Here is a 21939-nt window from a genome sequence, read left to right on the forward strand (position 1 = left end):
GAACCAAACAAAGACTTGTCCTAATCCTCTAAATTCATACAAGAGCTTTTTTAATGGTTTGGCTCCTAACTAAAATAATGACTTCCAAAGGAAGAATTATTTCCTCAAGAGAAAATTCTACTCTTGGAAAATTAACATGGGTTGGGTAGACACGGTAAAACTCACCCAAACCCACCCAAAGAATGAGTCGGGTCATTGGGTGAACACCATTTTCAGAAATGAAAATTCATTCAAAATTATTGGATTGTGGATAAACTCACATCCAACCAATAAAATCCATGGGTGATTGAGTGATTATTTTTTTAGCTATTTTTTGTAATTTGACGAGAGATGACTTTGATGTCTTTCATCTTGGTTGCTTCAATTACAATCTTTTGAAGATCTTTTATTTTATAAGTAATGATTTAAACATAGTTAGGATGCCACATTTTGATGCTAATTTTTGTAAGATGTTAGTATTTTATGCAATTTAACCGTAATGTAAATTTGGTTTTTGCAAATATATTTATGATGAATTTTATTGTGTATTTAGAAAATTTATTATAAAAAATAGCACTCATAGAATAAACTAAGAAAAAATGTGACACATCATTTATATTTATATTTATATAAGAAAGAAAAAAAACAAAAAATTGGGTAAATTATTACGCAATTCAATCCAACCCATAAATTTTTGATTTTATTCAAAGTGACTCAATAATATTTTGGTGGATATTTTATCTCACCAAAATCAATGTACCCTATATGAGTTGTTGGATTATGATTTTGGTTAAATTCAACTCAAACCGACCCATATACTCCCTTAATCGTTTTTGTCTAATTTATTTGGTTTAACCAGTCAAATGGTTGGATCCGTTCCGGTTTTGTTCATCTTAATCAAAAGAATGATAATTATTTAAATTTAGAGGTTAAATATAATGCAACATTGTAAAATATTTTTATATTGTTATCCGATAAGAATTCATCAATTAGTGATGTCACACAAATAACTTAAAAATATTAAAATAATAACTTGACATGATATATGATAGTGATTAGTTGAAAGTGTTTTTTCTCTTAAATTTAAAAAACATGAGATTAATCTCATGAATTACCACAAGATGAATTTTTTCGAAGACAGCTATAAATAACCTAACCACACGTGAATGACGGAGCTAGTAGTTCCGAGCACAAGCAGCAAGCGAGATGTTTTTGTACGCTAATACCTATATAACGCATAAAGTGTTATTCCCAAAACACGCACCCAGAATGTGTTAACGCTTTGCCGAATAAATTACCCGAATATTGTCTGGTGGGAGATAAATTATACAGAATATCATAATCTAATCTCCTCTCTTCACACCAAACATGGAAGACAAGGGTAGAAAAGTGGTTGTTTCCGCTCTTCAATTTGCTTGCACCGATGATGTCTCAACCAATGTCGCCACCGCCGAAAGGTTTCTCTTCTTATCTCATTATATCACCTTTACCCACATACTTAATTATATAAACCACCAATTTTATTAAATTTCAATTTTTTTTCTCTCTTGTAATCAATTCCTAAATTTCGAATTCAATTAATTTCAAACCGTTCACCCTTGCAACCTTAATCATACCCGAGAACCCTGAATTCGGTATACAAAATATGTGATCATCTATAGTTTAATCAATATGGTAGAGAAAATAAAATGTATACAGAATGTTTTGTCATGCTTATGGTTCTTTTATGCAGACTTGTTCGAGATGCTCATAAACTTGGTGCAAACATTGTTCTCATTCAGGTGTGCATAATAAAACCCTAGATGCTCCTAGCAATGAGTGTTTGGATAATCTTAACTTAATGATGCATGACTCATTTCAGGAACTCTTTGAAGGTTATTACTTCTGTCAGGCACAAAGAGAGGATTACATTCAAAGAGCTAAGCCCTATAAGGACCATCCTACAATTACGAGGTAAACAAAGGAAAATGTGGTTTCTGTTGTTTGTTTCTCAACCAGAGGACTCAAGACATTATTGCGGTGCTGTTTAAGTGACAGTGGAATGATGGATATTTAGTTTTGTATTTTTTGAGCTATAGTTTGTAGTGAATCTTGTTTCAATCTGCATAATGTAGGATGCAGAAACTTGCGAAAGAGTTGGGCGTAGTCATACCAGTTAGCTTCTTTGAGGAGGCAAACAATGCTCATTATAACTCAATAGCCATTATTGATGCTGATGGAACAGATCTTGGAATTTATAGAAAATCTCATATTCCAGATGGACCAGGTATTCAATATTCGGGTTATTTATATGTGTCGTTTACTATGTGTACATCATATCTAATTATATTATCTTCCCTACAGGTTATGAAGAAAAGTTTTATTTTAATCCGGGTGACACTGGATTTAAGGTGAGTGTTGGGAACTGCTTTGATGACGTTTGTTTTTCGTTATTTTGTATGATCAGTAAACTTTGTATAACATTGAGGCTTTTTTCCAAACAGGTTTTCCAGACAAAATATGCAAAAATTGGAGTCGGTAAGAACTTTTGTTGGCATTCTATTTTTTGGTCCTGTGTCCCTGGATAGACAACTTATATTTAAGCGTTTCTAATATAAGTGCTTATATATAAGTTATATCTATAACAATAGTTAAAATAAAGTTACCTATTTTCAAAATTGAAGCTATAAGCTGTTTTAATAAGCTAGAGAACTTATGAAAATAAGATGAAATCAACTTATGCATACTATAAGCTGTTTCTATAAGCTCTTCTGGACAGTGTCACATGACAAGTATGTATGTTCATTCGATAAGTTCTAATAACTTAATCCAGTAGACCATATATCTACAAAGGTGTCAAACCATTATTTTGAGTGAAAATAGTTTTAAGATAAACAATCATGACTCTAAAATACATTTTCCCTGTATTGACTTTAGGCTATAGCATGAAAACACAGTTTAGAAATTTCATTTTTCATCTTTATGTTAGTTAGGACGCCAATCCTTTCATAAGAAAAAATAATTGTTTAATTTTTCGTGTCAGCTATTTGCTGGGATCAGTGGTTTCCAGAGACAGCCCGAGCAATGGCGCTTCAAGGTGCTGAAATTTTATTTTATCCAACTGCTATTGGATCTGAACCTCACGATCAAAGCATTGATTCTCGTGAACATTGGAAACGAGTAATGCAAGGACATGCTGGGGCCAATCTGGTAGGTTTTGAATACTATCTACTCCACCCACCTATATTCATAATGTGGTTCTATAAGATGCATACTCTCCTTTCTCTCTCATAGTCTCTTATATTGGTGTACGAATGCCATGTTCACCGCTCTCTTTTTTCCTTGTCTTGAACTCCTCAGCAATAATTTTAAATAGAAAAGACCATGTTTTACTGAAGTATTTCTCGAAGAGTGAAATTTATTTGGTCATATGTTTACTTATAGGCAAAATTGCACCATAGGTCTTTTAACTTAATTTAAAGTTTCAAATAGGTCATTTATTCATTTTTAATGTCAAACTAGTCCTTTTTTCATGTCAAGTTAGTCCTTTATCTTATGAATTAATTCTGGGAAATGCAGGTACCTCTCGTGGCTTCAAATAGGATAGGAAGTGAGATAATTGAAACTGAGCATGGAAAAAGTGAGATAAAGTTTTATGGAAACTCCTTCATAGCAGGTAATTTGACTGAACTGTTTCCTTTTGAGAATGGAAACAAATGTTACTCTTTGACCATTGATAAAAGCCTTTTCTTTCAACAAACAGGACCTACTGGAGAAATTGTTTCAATTGCTGATGATAAAGAGGAAGCCGTTCTTATTGCTGAATTTGATTTGGACAAAATCAAATCCACGAGGCATTGTTGGGGGGTATTCCGTGACCGGCGTCCAGATCTATATAAGGTGCTTTTAACATTAGACGGAAAGAATCCTGTTCCTTAATGGATAAACATTTTAGTTTGTCAATGTTATATAATTATGCCTGGGATGGCTTAAGCCTTTTCAAACTTCCAGAGCATTTATCAGCTTCCAAGTAGGCAACCGTTGAACACAGAAACACCTTCAGTGAATTCCATGTAATTTAATAAATATGCGCATTAAAGATCAATGAATGAGCAAACAATTTTTTTATGTATTTTGGTGCTTCGTTTCTCATGTAGTGTCCTTTTCACAATCTCATTATTTGATTCCAGTTTCTGATTTTTTTTAAATCTTCACATAATGTGCAAAGTGTTTTATGAGTTGCATGACTTGATGTCAACACAAACCTAGATTCAACTCTCACTATTGAATAAAGAGTGTTTGCTTCAAACACTTTCATGTATAATCTCACTTTTGATTTTTGATTTGGCTGAGGTTATGTGTAATAAAGAGTATTGTAATAAACTAACAATTTTATTCTCATTATCCCATGACAGTCTCTTACATAGTCACTTCTGTAATATAAAGTGTGAAAGGAAGACCCAAAAATTTAAAACAATGATTTTCGTTTGCATGAATGTGTTTTGATATTTAAGATTTATGTATAAAACTATGACTAATATATCTAATTTTCATGAAGATATCACAAGCAACTCAGTTGAAAATTGTAATTCATAGTTTGTTGTTACAACTTGATTGGTAGAAGTTAGAACTGTTTGCATAGGACTAATAAAAGGGTATTCATGTTTTCTTTCCTGTCTAGCTGTCCCTTGTCATAGGTCTCCCGTGAACTTCCATAAAAGAATTACTTTTGACAATGGCATGTTCTTTAAAATGAAATGTAATAGAATCACAGTTTCACATTGTAATAAAGTCTTGACATCAGAGACATATAGATACCGATAATAATTTAAGAAAATATAAGTGCTTCAATGTAACTAGTAACTACATATAGTGTTGGATATCGGGCACACTTTTAATGTAAAATATCGATATTACACGTGGTTTATGTGTCTTCAACAATACTCGTTTGCGAGGGATAAGTGTTCAACAAGACAAAGCTATAACCTGTAATTAGAGAAGAGTAAAATTAAACAAACCTATATAATAGGGTGTTTATCAAATATTTAGACATTTTTTTTACATCCATTGGGAAGAAAATGTCTTGATTATTCAAATTTTCTGCCTTTTGTTAATTGAGTAATTAGTAACTTGACCATCAAGCAATCTCTTTTTCATTTGAATGATGTGTTACACAATCATCATCTTCTTTTCCAATATCTTCTCTTTCATCATCTATGCTTCCTGTATCATCCTCTTCTTCCCCTTCCTCTTCCGTAAACTCGTCCTCTGGAGGATGAACAAACTGCAGCTTGAGCCTTCCATCCTCTCTATAAGCACGAAGGAACTCTTGTGTCGGTATCCTTACCTCTTCGAGGACAAATCTTCCATTATCCCTATAAGACCTGAAATAAACCCCAGGCTTCCCTGTTCTCCTCATGATTGAAATGGGAGGAGGGTATCCACTAACCCTTGACCTCCTACATTCTCCATAAGAATGATTTCTTGAAGATAAACGATGTTCGACACGTTTCTCGTTTTGATCAATTTGCCAATGTTCATTTATCCCACTCTTTGAGTCCTCAACATCATCCGAGCTCTCGAAACCAAGACCCTCCGTGCAAAGATGCATGCTTTCAGAACTCAACCATGAAAAGCTGCCACTGCTTTTGTCCCTGCTGTTGGCATGGCTTGTTATTTGAGTAATTGAAAAAGAAGCTGAAGATGGAGTTTGACTAGTATCAGAAGACTCAGAGTCTTTGTTCTCGTTGAGCTTTGTGTTGTTTGTCTCTGTTGTTGGTGAAGCTGGTGATGATTCCTTGAAATGGAGTTCACCAAATATCTCAGTACAAGTGGAGGAAGAGGACTCTAAGGATTTTACATGTTTAATTTTGTTCAATGAAAGGGATTCTAGTAGTGTTGGATTTTCTGGCAATAGGTTATCAAAGATGTGTTGCAGGCTCCTCTCACAGGTTGCCATGGCTTTGCTTGCTAGTGAGCTAGTATTCTGCTGATAAATAGGTTTTTCAAAGATGAGCGAGAGAAGAAAATGGTAAGGAGGAATACGAATAGATGACTTGAAAAATAATCAAGAGGAATATGTTATTATATATGTTGTAAGAGGATCTGATTTTTTGTATCTTTTCATGTGGCTTATAAATGAGTGGTCATGTGGCTTATAACTAGTCCTTATTCTCAACCATTGGGAGAATCTCATTCACGCAGTCACGCGGTCCTTCCTATTTGATTTTAATCAAACGGTTCATATTCCAACTTTGGATAATTGATCCAAAAACAGTATCAAAATAGGTCTTTTCAATCAATATTTGACAGTCTAGATCTGCAACAGCGCGGTTGCGTTGCCTCACCCGCAAACTTCACCTATATTTAAAGGGCATGCAAGCTGAAAGTTGCCTTTATTCCACGGTCAGAGGAAATGACTTGATGACATGGAAATTTTCTATAAGAGAGATTTAGTCCTGTGTGTAATAGCTAATTGCATCAGACAAAATATCTTCCAATCTTAAAAACTTCTACCTAAATACATAAAATGAAAGGTACAATAAACATGATCATGCTTGTACAGATGGCCAACCAATTACAAGTTCCCTTTGAGGAAGGACATAAGGGACAGGACCACAACTTTCTTGGAACGTGATGTGCAATTTTTAAGCAATGATTTGATCCTGTCATGGTGCTGTCCAGTGTACACTGATTTTTAATGGCAAAGACTATTTCATACACGTGTAGATATAAATTTGGATTGCACACGGTCAACAATTCTACACATTCACGCAGTTACTGTGTTGTTAGCTATTGAATTGAGATCAAACGGTTTAGATTTCAAACTCGGTATAGATTGGTCTCTGGTGTAGCGAATGCTTTGAATTGCTGACGGTAGACAATTCTAATTCTATAGAAATAGCCATACATCATTAATCATTTCCCACTAGTAAGGTGTCCAAGTGGCTCCACAAGATTCAATAGTGCATGCAACATGTCATGTTTATGGACTTTTATCATGTGAAATATAGTACCACAGTATCAAGTTCATATATTGGCAAAAAAGTTAAATCATACAATTTCAGGATCATTAGACCATCAAATCTTTAGCTGATATAGTTTATTCAATAAGTGTTTTACACACCTTAAGAATTGCACTTGCCTTGGAGGTTGAATTTGGAATCACATTCACTATCAAATATCAATTGGTGTTACTAAAAGCAAAAATCATTCCGCTTTCTGCATTAAGATAAGGATTCAAAGTAGAATTGCCCTTATAATTCTACCATTTCCACTAATGATTTTATCATTATGGCTGGAAAAAGCAGAAGGAATATTCGATCGAATCAATATATTTCCGGTCCATTCTAGAAAAATGGTTGGCTCTCGCTTAGTCCTCTCTCTTTCTGCCTTATCCTAATATAGCAATATTCATAAAAATGATCCATTGATGTGTTTTGATCAGAGAGTATAGCTTTCAGCATTTTCTGTGACTCTAAATTTCCTTACTTGTGTGGCTTTCCTTCTTCCTGATATCTCCCACCTCCATAAAAATGCCATCAATAGGTCTACCTTTGTGGTCCTTGATGCTTCCAGAATCAATCATGCAATATTGTTGATTTCATTAATGTTTGTAAAGTTCTAATTTCACTATCATGGCCCAAAAAGAATAGGCTCCACTCAAACTTAAACACGTAGCGTATCGTATTACCATATATATAAGCTATGTAAGAACATGCCAACTCATTTGACAGATGAATTTATGAATAAGGAATAATTGTGAAAGAGAGAATGAGATTTCATTGCAATGTTAGTGTGATCATAATAGTGTTATTTTTGATAAAATGAAAAATAGATAAGTTAAACAAACACAGAAAATATAGAAAGCACACTGGAATGAATCACTTCACAAACTTCCTTAAATATTTTGCAACCTTAGACTTATTAAAACAAACTTACAATGGTATAGTGTGAAATAATCAATTTACAACTCAATACTTCTTTCATCGCCAAGATTCAACTCGGTCAGATCTTGTATCAGTATTGCTCAAAGTCTTTGTTCCCTTTTTCTCGACTGATACTTTTCCGTTGGTCACAGGTTGCTGTCCTCTTGTCTTTTTAGACCCTTTTTTAGCATTTGAACTACCTGATTGACCAGACTTGTTGTTCTTTCCCATGTTTTTTTTCGGCGGAAACTCACAATACAAATCCTCATTGCAAATCGGATTCTCAGAAGTGCTTATCAACGTACCAGATTCTCCTCCAGTCGAGGAGTTCTTATCGAGTGATGATGATTCAGGTGAACATTCTAAGACAGATTTTTCTGAGACAAATTTTTCCTTAGCCTCTTCATTGTCTACTGCTGCAGTATCTTCTTTCTGACACAACTTGAAAAGTCCACGCTGTTCGTTCTCATCAGAAGGCTCTAAATTTAATCTAGGATTCGGTTCCACCACCGAATCGTTTCTTTCGCGTAATGTCCTCAATATAAGCATCTTTAAAAAGTTCATCACTTGAACCGCATACATCAATGCAGTGAATGGATCCGCCATCTGAAATCACAAAAGCCAAACACTGTCATTAACTTGAACCTAAAGGTAATAGAGAGAATACTTGAATTAATTAGAACAGACCTGAGTCATGTTTGGTGCGAAAACCATGGCAATGTTGCGCGCGTTCATCTTATTGAGATTTTCATGTTGGACGACATCGACCATTAGATTGATGGCCCAATCCAAGAGTGTAGATTCGGTATGAGGTAGATGCTTAACTAGTTCAACACACTCTTCCTCAGTTTGGCATTGCATTACCTGCTCTTGTGATAATGGATCTAGAACTCCCGTAGGAAGTTCCCGGAACCAAGCCTTGAAAAGTACAAAAATATCGAACTTTTCATCATTATCATGTCACAAAAGAGACTTGGTTTTCGCAATATCACCATTCAAATCAATTCACTAAACGAACAATCATAAGCACATCAACAATATGAACCGCGGAACTAGATCCAATTATCTGGAAATTTCGTACCTTAATTAGTCCTGCCAAACAATGTACATCGATGTCTTCAGGAACCAATCCCAAGTTCAATTGATTCCTAACATGTTCCTCTTGAGTATTGTCTGCATTGATTCTGAAAATCCCTTCCACCTACATATACACAAACTCGACTTCAAAACCAAGCAATACGACTAAACTAGTCATTTGTAAATCGAATAAGCGCTTATCATATATAAGCGATTAACCTGCAATCCTCCTTGAACATAGAGATGCCTTTGCATTAACAGAAGAATTGTTGGCACACTATTCCCTCTTGAATCATAAGATAACTGCATTGATTCCGTCGAAACTCCAAAAACAGTTGCACTACATGTGAAAATCAAACAACAAAAAACACAGATTAGATCAATAAAAAGGTACACAATCGCGAAACTAGTCTTAAATATACCTAGCACTAGGAGGTCTTCTGGGGAATTCAGGTTCAAACTCATCAGGCAAGCCTAAGAAACCATTGAACCTATCGAAAGTAACGTGCGCGACATGACGCACGTTGGTCGGAGGACTTATGTCCATGATGGAGATGTCCTTGGTGACAGTATTCTTGAAAGAAAATAATGATTTTCTGAAAAGAGTAACTAGAAGTTCAAAAAGTGGGAAATGTGGGTGAGAGGGAGGTTGAAAAATGGCATGGCAAGAGAAGGAAGAAAGAGGAGAAGAAGAGGTTGAAGTTGAGGGTGATCTTTGTGATGAAGCAAAATGAGGTGGAGAGTGGAGAACTTGGGTCATGGCTGGCAATGAAAAAGGCTTTTACTTGTAATATAAAGTAATAAAAGAAAGGAATGTGTGTTAGTTTAGATTTGAATTTTCTGAATTAAGAAAGTGTTGAGAATGATGATTTAGTTTTAAGAAATGGGAAATAGTAAGAGTTGGATATTGAGCTGGAGTTGGATTCAAGAAATGTGTGGGACGTGAGAATCATTAAGTCAGTAGTTTTATATATTTTGTTGCTTACGTGGTGTGGAGCGTTGAAGAAGCAAATGAAATGAAGCTTGTGTTGTGAGTTAGTTAGAGTGGAGAGAGAGAGAATGACACCACCAACACCAACAACACCAACAACAAGAACATGTTACAACAACATAGACAAGGAAACAAAAAGAAGAGTAGAACTAAAGACAAAAAGACAATTAAAGTGGTGTGAAATAAACTCTAGAGAAAACATAACTATGATACACTTACTCAATCTCATCTAAAACACATAACTACTTTTTATTTATTTACTAAATTTGATTTTTAACACATAAGTAAATATAATCAAACTCTAAGTGTCTCTTTAAATGAGGATTGTTTTATGATTTTAAATTTATTTTATAAATCAAAATTAAAAAACTATTTTGAAAATAAAATAAAATAAAGTGTGTTTCTGAATATTATTTTTTAAAATTGTTTGAGATTAAAAAAATGAAAAAACTTGTGTCGTAAATTTATTTGCAAAATATATTTTGAAAACTAAAAAAAGAGCAAAATTTGTTTTACTCATATTTTATTTTTTATAATACAATCACAACAATCAAGTCTTGTTTCACTATGTGGACTCGACTACTTAGATCAACTTTTGACATAATGTTCTATTTAGGATCATGTTTTTATTCAAACCGTTAATCTTGAGATATTTCTTAATAAATTTTCTTATAGTTTTTTTTAAAAGTTTTTCTAAATTTAGTTGTTTGACTTCTTTCTATTTGATCTACTCTCCCTACCCCAGAATCTACAGGTCTTTTCTCTACATGTTCAAACTACCTAGGTCTATTTTCCATCATCTTTTCTACTATAAGTGGGTACCCCAACACTATATAATATTGACATTTCTAATCTTATCATATTTAGTTTTACACTGCTTTCAATGCAACATCCTTATTTTTCCTACATTTACTTTTTTCTCGTGTTGATTCTTAATTGCCCAACATTTTGTTTCGTACAACATCACAGGTCTTACCGCAGTCTGATAAAATTTCCCCTTTATCTTGAGTGATATCTTTGTGTAATATAAAATCCCTAATGTCCTCCTCCATTTCAACGAGCCGGATTGAATAAGATGGTTTACACCCCATTTTATTTTTGTATCGTTTTGTATTACGGATACGAAATATTTAAATCGTGTGACTTATGAGATGATATGGTTTCCAACTTTCACCTATAGGTTAGATGCACTTATTCTTTTGCTGAACATACATTCCATATGCTCTGTTTTACTTCTGCATAGGTGAAAGTCACACGCTTCTAAAGTTCGTCTCCAAGTTGTCAATGTCTCATTTAAATTCTTCTTCGACTCTCCAAATACTATATCATATGCAAAAAAAAAACACGTATCTCAGTGCTAGCTCTTAAATGTATTTCGTGAGTAGATTCAACATTAAAGTAAAAAGGTAAAGGCTTAGGGTTAAACCTTGATGCAAAAGTATTGTAATGAGGAAGTCGTTTGTCTTTCCACCAAGTGTCTGCACACTAGTCGATACTCCTTTATATATATTTTGGATGACTCAAATATATAGAATACAAACCTATTTCTTCTCTAGGGTTTTTCCACAAAATCTCTCAAGACACTCTATCATACACATTCTCTTAGTAAATAAATACATCCAGACACGAGAGCATCTCTCTCTCTCTCTTCCCACCAACCTTATTCTAACTTCCCCGATGACAACTCAAAATTACTCATAGACCCTAACTCACCTCAAACTCCTCAAATACAAAATGACCATCATAACACTACCATCCCCACAACCAATTATGATAATACTACTCCTGCCAACAACATATCCCTTCCTACTCCTCCACCCCTCATATTGTGTAAGTCAAACCATATTACCAAACCACCAAAATACCTTGAAGACTATCACCGCGCCCTACTTCAAGGTAATCACTTTCCTATCAACAACAACTCAGGTAACATTTTGTACCATTTATCTCAACTTATTTCGTATGATAATATTTCAACTAATCACAAAAAATTTAACTTAAAATTTTCTACCATTAAAGAACCAACCTCATACTCCTATGTTATTAAAGATCCTAAATGGAACTAAGCCATACAAGAGGAAATTAAATCTCTCACTAACACTCACACTTGGGACATAGTCACTCTTCCATCCAATAAGAGTGCAATTGGTTGTAAATGGATCTTCAAAATAATTTTTTGCCAATGGAATTATTGAGAGATATAAGGTCTGATTTGTTGCAAAAGGGTTTAATCAAACAAAGAGCTTGGATTATTTGGAAACCTTGATTCCATTTATAAAAATGACAACAATTAGATTACTTTTATATATGGCTTCTTCATTAAATTGACATTTGCATCAACTTGACATAAACACTTCATTTTTACATGGTGACTTAATTGAAGACATGTACATGAAATGTCCCCCGGTCTCAAAGTTCCTGATCACTTCATTTGTAAGTTAAGCAAATTCATTTACAACTTAAAATAAATTGCCCGTCAATGAAATCAAAAGCTAACATCCACCCTTTTTACCTTAGGATTTAATCAATCTAAATCTAATTATTCTCTGTTTACTAAGAAATTCAATCATTATTTTACTGCCATTCTAGTATATGTTGACGACCTTATCCTTCTAGGAAATGATATCACTGAAATCAACAACATCAAGTCTATCATTGACTCTAAATTCAGCATCAAAGACCTTGACAATCTCAAATACTTCTTAGGTTTTGAGATGCTCGTTCTTCAAAAGGAATAACTTTGTGCTAGAGAAAATACAGCCTAGACATGTTATAAGAACCAGGCCTCTTAGCTGCCAAACCGGCCTTCACTCCCATGGATCCATGGTATAAACTTGATATAGAAGATGACCAACCTCTACAGGACCCTCTTAAATTCAGAAGTTTGATTGGTAAATTGTTATATCTTACACACTCTCGTCCTGACATAACTTATGTTGTTCGTAGGTTAAGCCAATACTTGGCAACACCAACAAATACACACATGCTGGCAGCTATACACATACTCCGTTACATAAAAAATGAACCTGTAAAAGGGTTTTTATTTCATAACAGCTCATCTCTTACATTGACAAGATTCACAGATTCCAATAGGGAAACATGTCCCACTACTAGAAGATCAACAACCAATTTTACATTCTTTCTTGGAAATAACTTGATTAGCTGGAAAATGAAGAAACAACCGGTCGTGTCTCATTCCTCCTCAAAAGCAAAATATAGAGTTTTGGCAAACACGACATGTGAATCACAATGGCTGTTGTATCTTCTCAAGGACTTTTTCATTGAACACACACAACCGATAACAATATTATGTGATAATAGAAGGGCCATCCACATTGTCTCAAATTCGGTTTTTGTTGGAGGCAACTCGAGGGAGTCAACGAGGAAGCACATTACACTTGGGACATACCTTTATAAGAGACACATCACTTGTCCACCCAAAATCTTAAGGTGATAGATGTGTGGGTTCTCTCACTTATAAAGTATCATTCTTCCCTTTTCTAACAAATGTGGAACTTCTTCATCACACTTGATTCTCAACAGTTTTCAAAAAAGAACAAAAATTATAGAGATGGACTGCCACCCCGTCTGTGATAAGGTGTAAGCAGAGCCGATACATCTCATACCCATGAAATCAGAAAATCAAGTTGTCAATGTCTTCACAAAACCTTTACACCTTGGTCCGTTCACTTCTCTTATTGACAAATTTAAAATGATCAACATACACTATTTGCAAATTGAATTTTTTTTTTCTTTTTCGGATGTGTAATTAGTGTTATGTTTAATTCAATTAGAATTTTTTAGAAAATTTAGTTAGAGTGTTTTTAGATAGTTAGTTAGAGTTTTTTAACCGAATAAACTCTTTGAACCTATATAAAGACGCATCTTTACTTTATATTTACTTAACTTTTGATTAATAAAATTTATTCCTTTTCTTTTAATCATGCTTCCCTGCATATCATAACACTATATAATGTGACATTTTAAAGTTGCTTTGATGGGAGAAAATAAAATAAATTTTGAGTAAGGTTTTAAGAGTTTGGAGTTTTGAGTATTTTAAAAGTTTTGTTTGACTTGAAAATGAGAAAAAAAGATGAGTGTGATGGTTAAAAACTTAAAATGAAGATTCAATGGGGTCTCTATGTAGGAGGTAAGTTAGTTCTAACTTGGATTTAAAATCATGGTCTCAAGGCCTAAGTTGATTAATAATAACGACTTTAGTCTTTTCAAATAATATATGACTTATTTTTCACCCGCCTTCTAAATGTCGTAATGTCAAATTACTTGCTGTAAAAAAAAAAACTTTAGATTTTACTTTAAGTTTTAATAAATAAATGTTGAGTGGATACCGTTTAGAATGGATATTTCATATTTCCTCATTCATAGATTATCATATATAAATTTTATGGAGAATATCTCATTACATTCCTTGATTATTTTAGGTATATGGTGAAATTCTAATTTTACCTTCGATTTTTTTGTCAAAAATTAAAATTTTCCGGAGATGCATATAGAGGAAGTATTTTAAACTAGTGAACGTTAGGAGAAATACAAATTAATTCAGTTTAGAGATTTTTCTGTAGGTGCATCTACAGAGCGACTTAGCGCTAGAATTTTCCGTAGATGTATCTACAGAAGTATCTGATATAGTTTGAACCAACATGATCACTCCCCCATTGTTACATTTCTTCTTCAACACTCACTTCTCCACGTCCTAAAAACCCTACATCATCAATATTATCTTTTACTCCAAAACTCCAACTTTTTAGTGCAACAAATCAAAGGGAGGAAGAGAAGACTCAATTTAAGGTAAATAATCATCTTTGTCCATTGCATTGCTCACATTATGCATCAATTTTCTGTCAAAAAGAGTAATGTTGCTTCCGCAGGTACATCTACGGAACGTGTTGAAGATGAACACGTTTTGGAGGTGCATCTACGGAACGTTTCTGTTCTATTTTTTCCAGCAGTCTTGTGATTTTGTGTTATTTGTGTTATTGTTTACAAATAGGTATGGTGCACCCCCGATAATATCTCAATAGAATTAGTTCTTTCCGTAATTGTTTCACCGAATGTTGAAGGGGTAGTTGTAAAGGAGGTAGATGTCAATGATGAATTTAATAACAAGCAAGTGTTTGATGACCGTGAAAGCGCTCACATGGATTCGTAGGAATGCAACAAATCTTGGAGAGGATAGTCATACTCTTGTCCGCCATTAACTTATCAAAGTGTTGAAGACGCATAAAGACTCGTACACGCGGTTATATGGAGAGGAAGCTAAATTTGAAGCGGTTAACGAAGCTCTTGTTCCTTGGTTAGGCGCTTACGCACCGATGTCAAAATGGATGAGATTCCCATAAATGAGACATCTTATTGCATGCGCTATGATAGGGTGTGCATTGAATTGACACGTTATGGTTTTTCGAAAACCTTTTTCCCCCTCTGCACTGCACCACCAGCAAATCCAAATGATTGCATAATATGTATTGGATGGCTTTCAAAATCGAGTTTTACTTGAAATCGAGATGCCCCATACCACCTAGGTCACTAGAATGGACGCTTCATCATACCGAAGATGCCAAGACGTGGCCGGATCTTTTTGTTGATAGGATACACGAATTCGAAAGATTGAACATCATCGAAAAGGAAAAGTCAAAATTGGAACCACTAATAGATTTAGCCAGCGATAGTTCTTTTGATGTGTTTTGTAGTTTCAAAGTGTAATATATGCACTCTTCATAAATTCTGCATTGCTAATTTTATTTTGTTCTGCTGAAAAAACTTACAGGGAAAATTCCGTAGTTATATCTACGGAACATTTAAATTTGCAAATTATGGGTTTTTTCCGTAGGTAAACCTACGGAAACAAAATATCTAGGTTCCTTTAATGGATATACCTACGGAACATTTTGTGACAAAAAATTAATTGGTCCATATTCACCTAGGTTTTCTATAAGTTTGAGGTTTCTAATGTTGTATTTCACACAAACACAACGAGTACACCGATGGTAGAACACCCGGACGGACGTTCAAACTCAATTAGTACACCTCGCTTGACGTTATCATTGAAGAAATTCACTACCGCCTACTTTACGGTGACAGACGAAAGGTTGTGAAGCTCGAGTATCGTTTACCTTCATTTGACAACGGAGGGAAATTCGCTTACAGCAACTTTGAGCTCAAGAACCGAGCGGATGTTTTGGCGACGTGGCGAACGTATTTCGGTTTCGAAGAGAAAATTTTAGAGATGTGCAAGCGTTCACGGGGCTATTGAAATGTAATGTTTAATTTGCTGTTGGAATTATCGATGTAATGCCGATTTTAATCTATGAATGTTATTTTTATTGTTGCAAATGTTGTTTTTTCTGGTATTCTGTATCTGGTTTATTCTGTAGATACACTTAAGGAAGTTTTCCGTATATGCATCTACGAAAGATTTTCACACAAATGTAAAAAAATACTTTTAAATGTACATCTACAGAAGCAGAAAGACAAATTTAAAAACACGCATGATATCTTTGAACCCAAAAAAAATATAATAAGAGATTCCATTTTATGTTATTTTTAAATAAATTCTAGATAGTTATCTCTAGCTTTTGTACGATGTGTGTACGTCTATGATAATTTAAAATTTTTATTGTAGGAATATTATTTTATGAACATTTAAAAAGTCACTAGTGTATGATTTATTTATTAAATTTGTACACACAGCTGTTTACAGTAATCATATAAAGAATATTTATGCCCCGTGACATATATGGTAAAGACATGTAAACTAATAACATATAATTATTATTACCAAAAATAAAAAAACATATAATTAACAATTTTTTCTTATATAAAAAATAGTTTTATATATATTTTTAGTATATGTTTGTTACTAGTTCTTTTTCGTGGGTTATTTACATTATAAAACTGATAAAATAACCATAATAGTGATAATATAATATGAATTTCTTTTAAAAAAATGATATGCACATTAGCCCATACTCAACACTTTTACAATATCAAGAAGATTGCAGTTAACCATTTTTTCATTTAAAAAAAAATAATGTAATGAATAAAAATATAGTTAAAGTAGAATTAGGATACCAAATTGTACAAATCAATAATTGTATTTCTTTAGAAACAACTAAAAGTCCACGCACTATAGTCCTTAACAAAAAAAAAAATCTAGTCGTATACATCTTAAATCTACATTAATTGGAAACCAAAGTTAAAGAAAATTTCTATATAATATTCACACTCTTCAATTCGAAAAATATTTTTCAAAAGATGAATATGTAACGGTTTTCTTACCTAAATCAGACAATATATTATAGATGCAATGTCATAATACAATGACCTGACCCAGGATCACACTTATATATAACAGTTGAAATCGTTTTTGATTTGTCCAATGATGTGGATCGACAATCAAGATGGGGAAGGTTGTGCTCCTATGCGAAGTCCAAGAGTGAAGGACCACATATACTCTAGTGAGCGAAGCATTTTCACTGGATTAAGCCTATGAATTGGATCAGTCTTAATGGGCCTTTTTCCAATCTAGAACAGTTTCCACAAGTCCTTGCTATCATCTTTGAAGGAGGAACGTTGATTCAGTGAAGTGAGATAGAACTTTTCAAGTGTGTGTAAACGAATATTTAGGCATGACTCAGGGTCATAATTATATAGAGGAGACAATTTGAACTATTTTAAGTTTGTTTGATGTAACATCCCGATTTTATTAGCTATTCTATTAATTAGTTAATTTGGTGTTTTTATTAATTATTTATTTAATTAATTATTATGTGGTATAATGACTATTTGAAATAATTAATTATTTGTGTAGTTATGTGATTCGAGTTAATTGAGTTATTAGGGAGATATAACTAATTGGGCCTAAGTGGTAGAAATACGACACTAGGTGGAATTATGAGTTAAGCCCAATTAGAGAAGAAATGTAGTAAGAAGAGTTAAGTCATTTCATAACATAACTTTTGTAAGAAGAATAGAAGAGTGAAGAGAAAAGAAGAAGATTTGTGAGATTCTTGAAGATAGAAGGAGATTAACTTGAGGTAGGGGAGAATCCAATTATCTTGAGTTTGTATGTATGCAATGTGTGATAGTATGCTAGTTAATCATTTCTCAATTTCATATGTTAGGGTTTTGTAGATTTATGAGATTTCGTGAATCAAATCATGTTTAATGATGTTAACTCATGAATAGAAACATGATTAGGACCTTTATATATGCGTTAGATTGATGTTTGGATGAGTTTTGGTTGAGTAAAAATGGTTTTTAGAATGCTGTCAAAAACCGAGTTTCGCTTTCCAAAAATCGCACAGTCGCGCCGCGGATGTCATGGTTGCGCCGCACTAAAACCTCTAACTTGCCATCGCGCCGCGGAAGGTCTTGGCCGCGCCATGCAATATTCTCTGACTTGAGTTCGCGTCGCAAAGGTCTTGGTCGCGCCGCAACACCCTGTTATGAAATTTTGGAATTTCGATTCTTTGATTTGGGATCCTGTATGCTTATGTTTTTAGATGGATTTCCATGAGTTTTATTAATTTATTCAAGGATGTTTGAATAGGTTGTGAATCGAAATTGAATCAATACATGATACTTGTGTTTTAGTATATATATGATGTGAAATTGTGGAATATATGCTAATTGAATGTATTCGATGTGAATTATTTATTTGATGCATGTTATACAATTGGTGGATAATTCAATGTGTTGAATTATTGTGGTATGCGGTATGTTAAGATTGTATGGATAATCTTAATTGCATATGTTTTGGTGATAATTGTACATGCACTTATGGTGGCTTTGAAACATAAGCGGTGAAACTTTGGATTCACATGGTGGCTTTGATCCTTGTGTGGAAACATGAGTGGCTTTGTTCCCTTTTGTGGATTCGGAAGCGGTGAACTATATGTTCATATTTTGAGGGCTTTGATCTTGTCCGAATCGGAAGCGTGGCTCTGGTTTCGATCGGGAGCGGTGAGCTTGATACTCACAATGGTACCACATGCATTGAGTCACATTTATTAAATTCGAGTCACATTGTATGCTTTGTGATTGTTTTCTTGAATTGATGTGATTGCTTTGTGCGAATATTGAGAAAATATGTTGAATGTACGATAATTGTGGAACTTATTCAATTATGAAGTGTGATGAATGATAATGCTATTTTATGCTATGTTCATTGTACATATTATATATTCTCATTATGATGCGTATTCTTACCCTTCTGTTTGAATGATGTTCATTGTGATATCGTGCAGGTTCTGACGAGTAGTGAGCTTGTCCGAGGATATAGCCGAGGAGCTTTTGGTTTATCTGTGATTAGGTATAGAGTCAAATTCTCTGGTCATGTAACACTGGGGGTTTCATTCGAATTCATGTTTTACTATTTGGATATTGTTGTCTTGTTTATATTTGGTATGATGTTTTGGGTATTTGAATTGTATGGCTATGTTGCCTAGTTGTTGTATTTCATATAGCATAGTTGATTATGTTATCTTGAGTATGGGATATATTCATTGAAATTGTTGATTATAATTATTCTTCCGCGTGCGATATGCATATTAATGAAACATGAAGTTTTCAAATTGTGTTATGAGATGATCAGACGCATGTTTGTATGTTGTATTTTTGTTTTGGGTTTTCATTACGGTGAAAACAACATGTGACGCCCTTTTGTTTATCCATGTTGTAATACGGTGAACTGACTTTATCGAAATGTTGTGGATAGCAAGAGTCGCCACCGACTTTTATTTTATCCAATTGGAAAGGCAAAAAGAACAGGAAAGACCTTTGAAAGATTTTGAGTTCGGGGGGTAGGTTATATAAAGGGAAGGTATAAGGCACCCTTTGCATCCATGGGTATCCATGGGCTCTTAATTGCTTAGCTCACTTTTGAATTGTTTGAAAAGTTTGAAGTGTCGTGTGTGAATAGTAAAAAGATTTCGTTAAGGACTTTAGCTTGTAAATAAGCGTAGCCTTGTTTGAAAGTATTTGAAAAGGAGGTGTGAAAAGCATTTGAATTTTGAATGTGTGAGCAAGCAATTAAGAACTACCTACCCTAAGATTGTCTTTCTTGTTCTTTAAGTCTTTCATTTGAAAGGGTCTATCCATACCATGATAAGGCAGGAAGTCTTTCAATTGGATGTGCGGGTCATCTAAGGGTCATCGAGAATAATCGTTCGCCACAAGACTGTCCCTACCACAAAGATGGCGGGTAGTCTAAGGGAAGGACATAATAGTCATTAGGCAACAATAAGGATACCTTAGCAATCGAAGGGACTATCACCATTTAATCGAGGGACGAGATCATATTTATCGTAGGCAGCTCGAAGGGACTGTGATCTTTTATCGGAGGGACGTGGTGATTTTTGAATCGAAGGCAGCAAGCTAAGGTATCCCTACGCTCGAAGGGACTTGACTATTTGATCGAAATCGAAGGCAACAGGCAACAAGAGGCGTTACCCTAAAGGTGTGTGTGTGGCACAATCAGGTGGTTAATTCAGATATTTATCTTGTAATTAGTTATCTATTTCTGTTAAAGGCTTGCACTCCCTAAGATTACTAACCACGCAGTTAAAATCATACGGAAATTAAAGACAGGAAAATAAAAATCCTACGCTATTACAATAAACACCTGCAGGGATGGGGGAATTAAAACAGAAAATAGAAAAGATAAATAATTAATTTAATTTTTCTTGAGCCTTGATCTTCTTCGAATTCTTAATTCTTGATTGATCCTGAAAATTGCAATGAAAATAATAGGGCATGAGTGTATGGGGAATTCTTGGCATTGAAAACAAACCTCAATTTTAACCTCTAGGCAAAAATTAAAATAAGAGGTAAGATAATTTGAATAATAAAAAAGGAAGGATTAGAACTTAGCTTTTCAACTGCCCTGGCGCGTAGTCGAAAGATTTTTGATTAATCCTGAAAATCAGCCACGAAGGAAAAACGTTAGTGCATGAATGATTTATAAACCCTAAAAAGGTTTACAAACCTTACCCTTAAACCAAAGGCTTATTCAAGAAAACTGATGCATTGGTGTATAGCACCTACCATTGACAGTGATTAGTTATCATGCTAAAAATAGTGAGCTAACATAAAATCAGGGTTTAAGGCATTCAATTAACCCAAAAAATAATATTAGACTAAAAAACAATTATTTTAATGTTATGAGAAAAGTCGGGTTTTCGATTTAAAAAAAATCGTGATTATAATTTTACTATGTAAAAAATAATTTATTAAGATAAGTAAAAAAATATAAATGATAATAACTATAATAGAAAAGAAAAATAAGGAAATTAAAATAGAAATATTCATTAAAATAAAAGGGAATTGAGAAACTTAGATTTGATCCAGTGTGGCTGTCTCATGAGTGTCTACCATAGGCATCTTTTCCTGGGCGCTTGGATTTAAACTTGATGAAGATCTGATGGTGAGGATTGCAGGTGCATCGTTGTCTTGTATATGGTCGCGGCATTGGATTTCGCGTGGGAAATCCTCATAAAAATTAAATAGCTGCACCTGGGGCTCGAACACAGGTTTTGGATACACAGATCTCCTCCTCATGCCATTCAACCATTACAAGCTTGTTGTTAGTTTTATGGGGGAAAATAAATAAATATAAAAAATAGCACTAAATGGAAAGAGTCAAACAAATATTCAGAGTGGGACCCCCTTTGTTGTACGTGCGGCCAATCAAAGAAGAGAGAGGATTTCTGTTTTTTGACCGTCCAATGCCTTCATGCCACGCATGGTGAGAGAGAAGCTGGGAATTTGACTGGCCAATGAGGGAGTGGTAGCACAGCAGGTCAACCGTCCAGGTCTACTGTTCATCATCTCTCCCAAGGTTTGTTGCGGATTTATTTATGAATTCCGCTGCAATTTTACCTGCGGAATCGCAACGTTATCGTAGGAAAGCAACCTGCAAGCATGGAACACCAAGCAATACGAGCGTAACCGAAATCCAACCAG

At 34.1% G+C, this 21939-nt stretch overlaps 3 protein-coding genes across 3 annotated transcripts; 1 reads left to right on the forward strand and 2 right to left on the reverse strand.

The window, feature by feature from the left end:
• The first annotated feature begins 1158 nt into the window (after positions 1–1158).
• Positions 1159–4090, forward strand: LOC131653538 (N-carbamoylputrescine amidase). The gene is made up of 9 exons (XM_058923712.1): positions 1159–1436; positions 1712–1760; positions 1841–1932; positions 2094–2245; positions 2323–2369; positions 2463–2496; positions 3002–3168; positions 3538–3634; positions 3722–4090. The coding sequence occupies exons 1-9, from the start codon at positions 1348–1350 to the stop codon at positions 3895–3897; spliced, it is 903 nt and encodes a 300-aa protein (XP_058779695.1). The 5' UTR covers positions 1159–1347; the 3' UTR covers positions 3898–4090.
• A 471-nt stretch (positions 4091–4561) lies between these two features.
• Positions 4562–6103, reverse strand: LOC131653539 (protein FAF-like, chloroplastic). Its single transcript, XM_058923713.1, has one exon. The coding sequence runs from the start codon at positions 5915–5917 to the stop codon at positions 5096–5098; it is 822 nt and encodes a 273-aa protein (XP_058779696.1). The 5' UTR covers positions 5918–6103; the 3' UTR covers positions 4562–5095.
• A 1624-nt stretch (positions 6104–7727) lies between these two features.
• Positions 7728–10077, reverse strand: LOC131647892 (rho GTPase-activating protein 5-like). The gene is made up of 5 exons (XM_058917708.1): positions 9386–10077; positions 9183–9303; positions 8968–9087; positions 8574–8804; positions 7728–8492 (listed from the first exon to the last, which is right to left on the reverse strand). Exons 1-5 carry the CDS (start codon positions 9721–9723, stop codon positions 7944–7946), a joined length of 1359 nt encoding a protein of 452 aa, XP_058773691.1. The 5' UTR covers positions 9724–10077; the 3' UTR covers positions 7728–7943.
• Positions 10078–21939: the final 11862 nt, after the last annotated feature.

This window comes from Vicia villosa, linkage group LG2 (assembly GCF_029867415.1).
Source record: "Vicia villosa cultivar HV-30 ecotype Madison, WI linkage group LG2, Vvil1.0, whole genome shotgun sequence".
In the NCBI taxonomy this organism is placed as follows: Eukaryota; Viridiplantae; Streptophyta; class Magnoliopsida; order Fabales; family Fabaceae; genus Vicia; species Vicia villosa.

Coding starts and splice junctions, on each gene's coding strand:
- LOC131653538 (XM_058923712.1), top strand. CDS start 1,348: ATGGAAGACAAGGGTAGAAAAGTGGTTGTTTCCGCTCTTCAATTTGCT. Junction 2,370..2,462: donor CGGGTGACACTGGATTTAAG/GTGAGTGTTGGG, acceptor TTTTCCAAACAG/GTTTTCCAGACAAAATATGC. Junction 3,169..3,537: donor GACATGCTGGGGCCAATCTG/GTAGGTTTTGAA, acceptor TGGGAAATGCAG/GTACCTCTCGTGGCTTCAAA.
- LOC131653539 (XM_058923713.1), bottom strand. CDS start 5,917: ATGGCAACCTGTGAGAGGAGCCTGCAACACATCTTTGATAACCTATTG.
- LOC131647892 (XM_058917708.1), bottom strand. CDS start 9,723: ATGACCCAAGTTCTCCACTCTCCACCTCATTTTGCTTCATCACAAAGA. Junction 9,088..9,182: donor ATGTTCAAGGAGGATTGCAG/GTTAATCGCTTA, acceptor GTGTATATGTAG/GTGGAAGGGATTTTCAGAAT. Junction 8,493..8,573: donor TCGCACCAAACATGACTCAG/GTCTGTTCTAAT, acceptor TTGTGATTTCAG/ATGGCGGATCCATTCACTGC.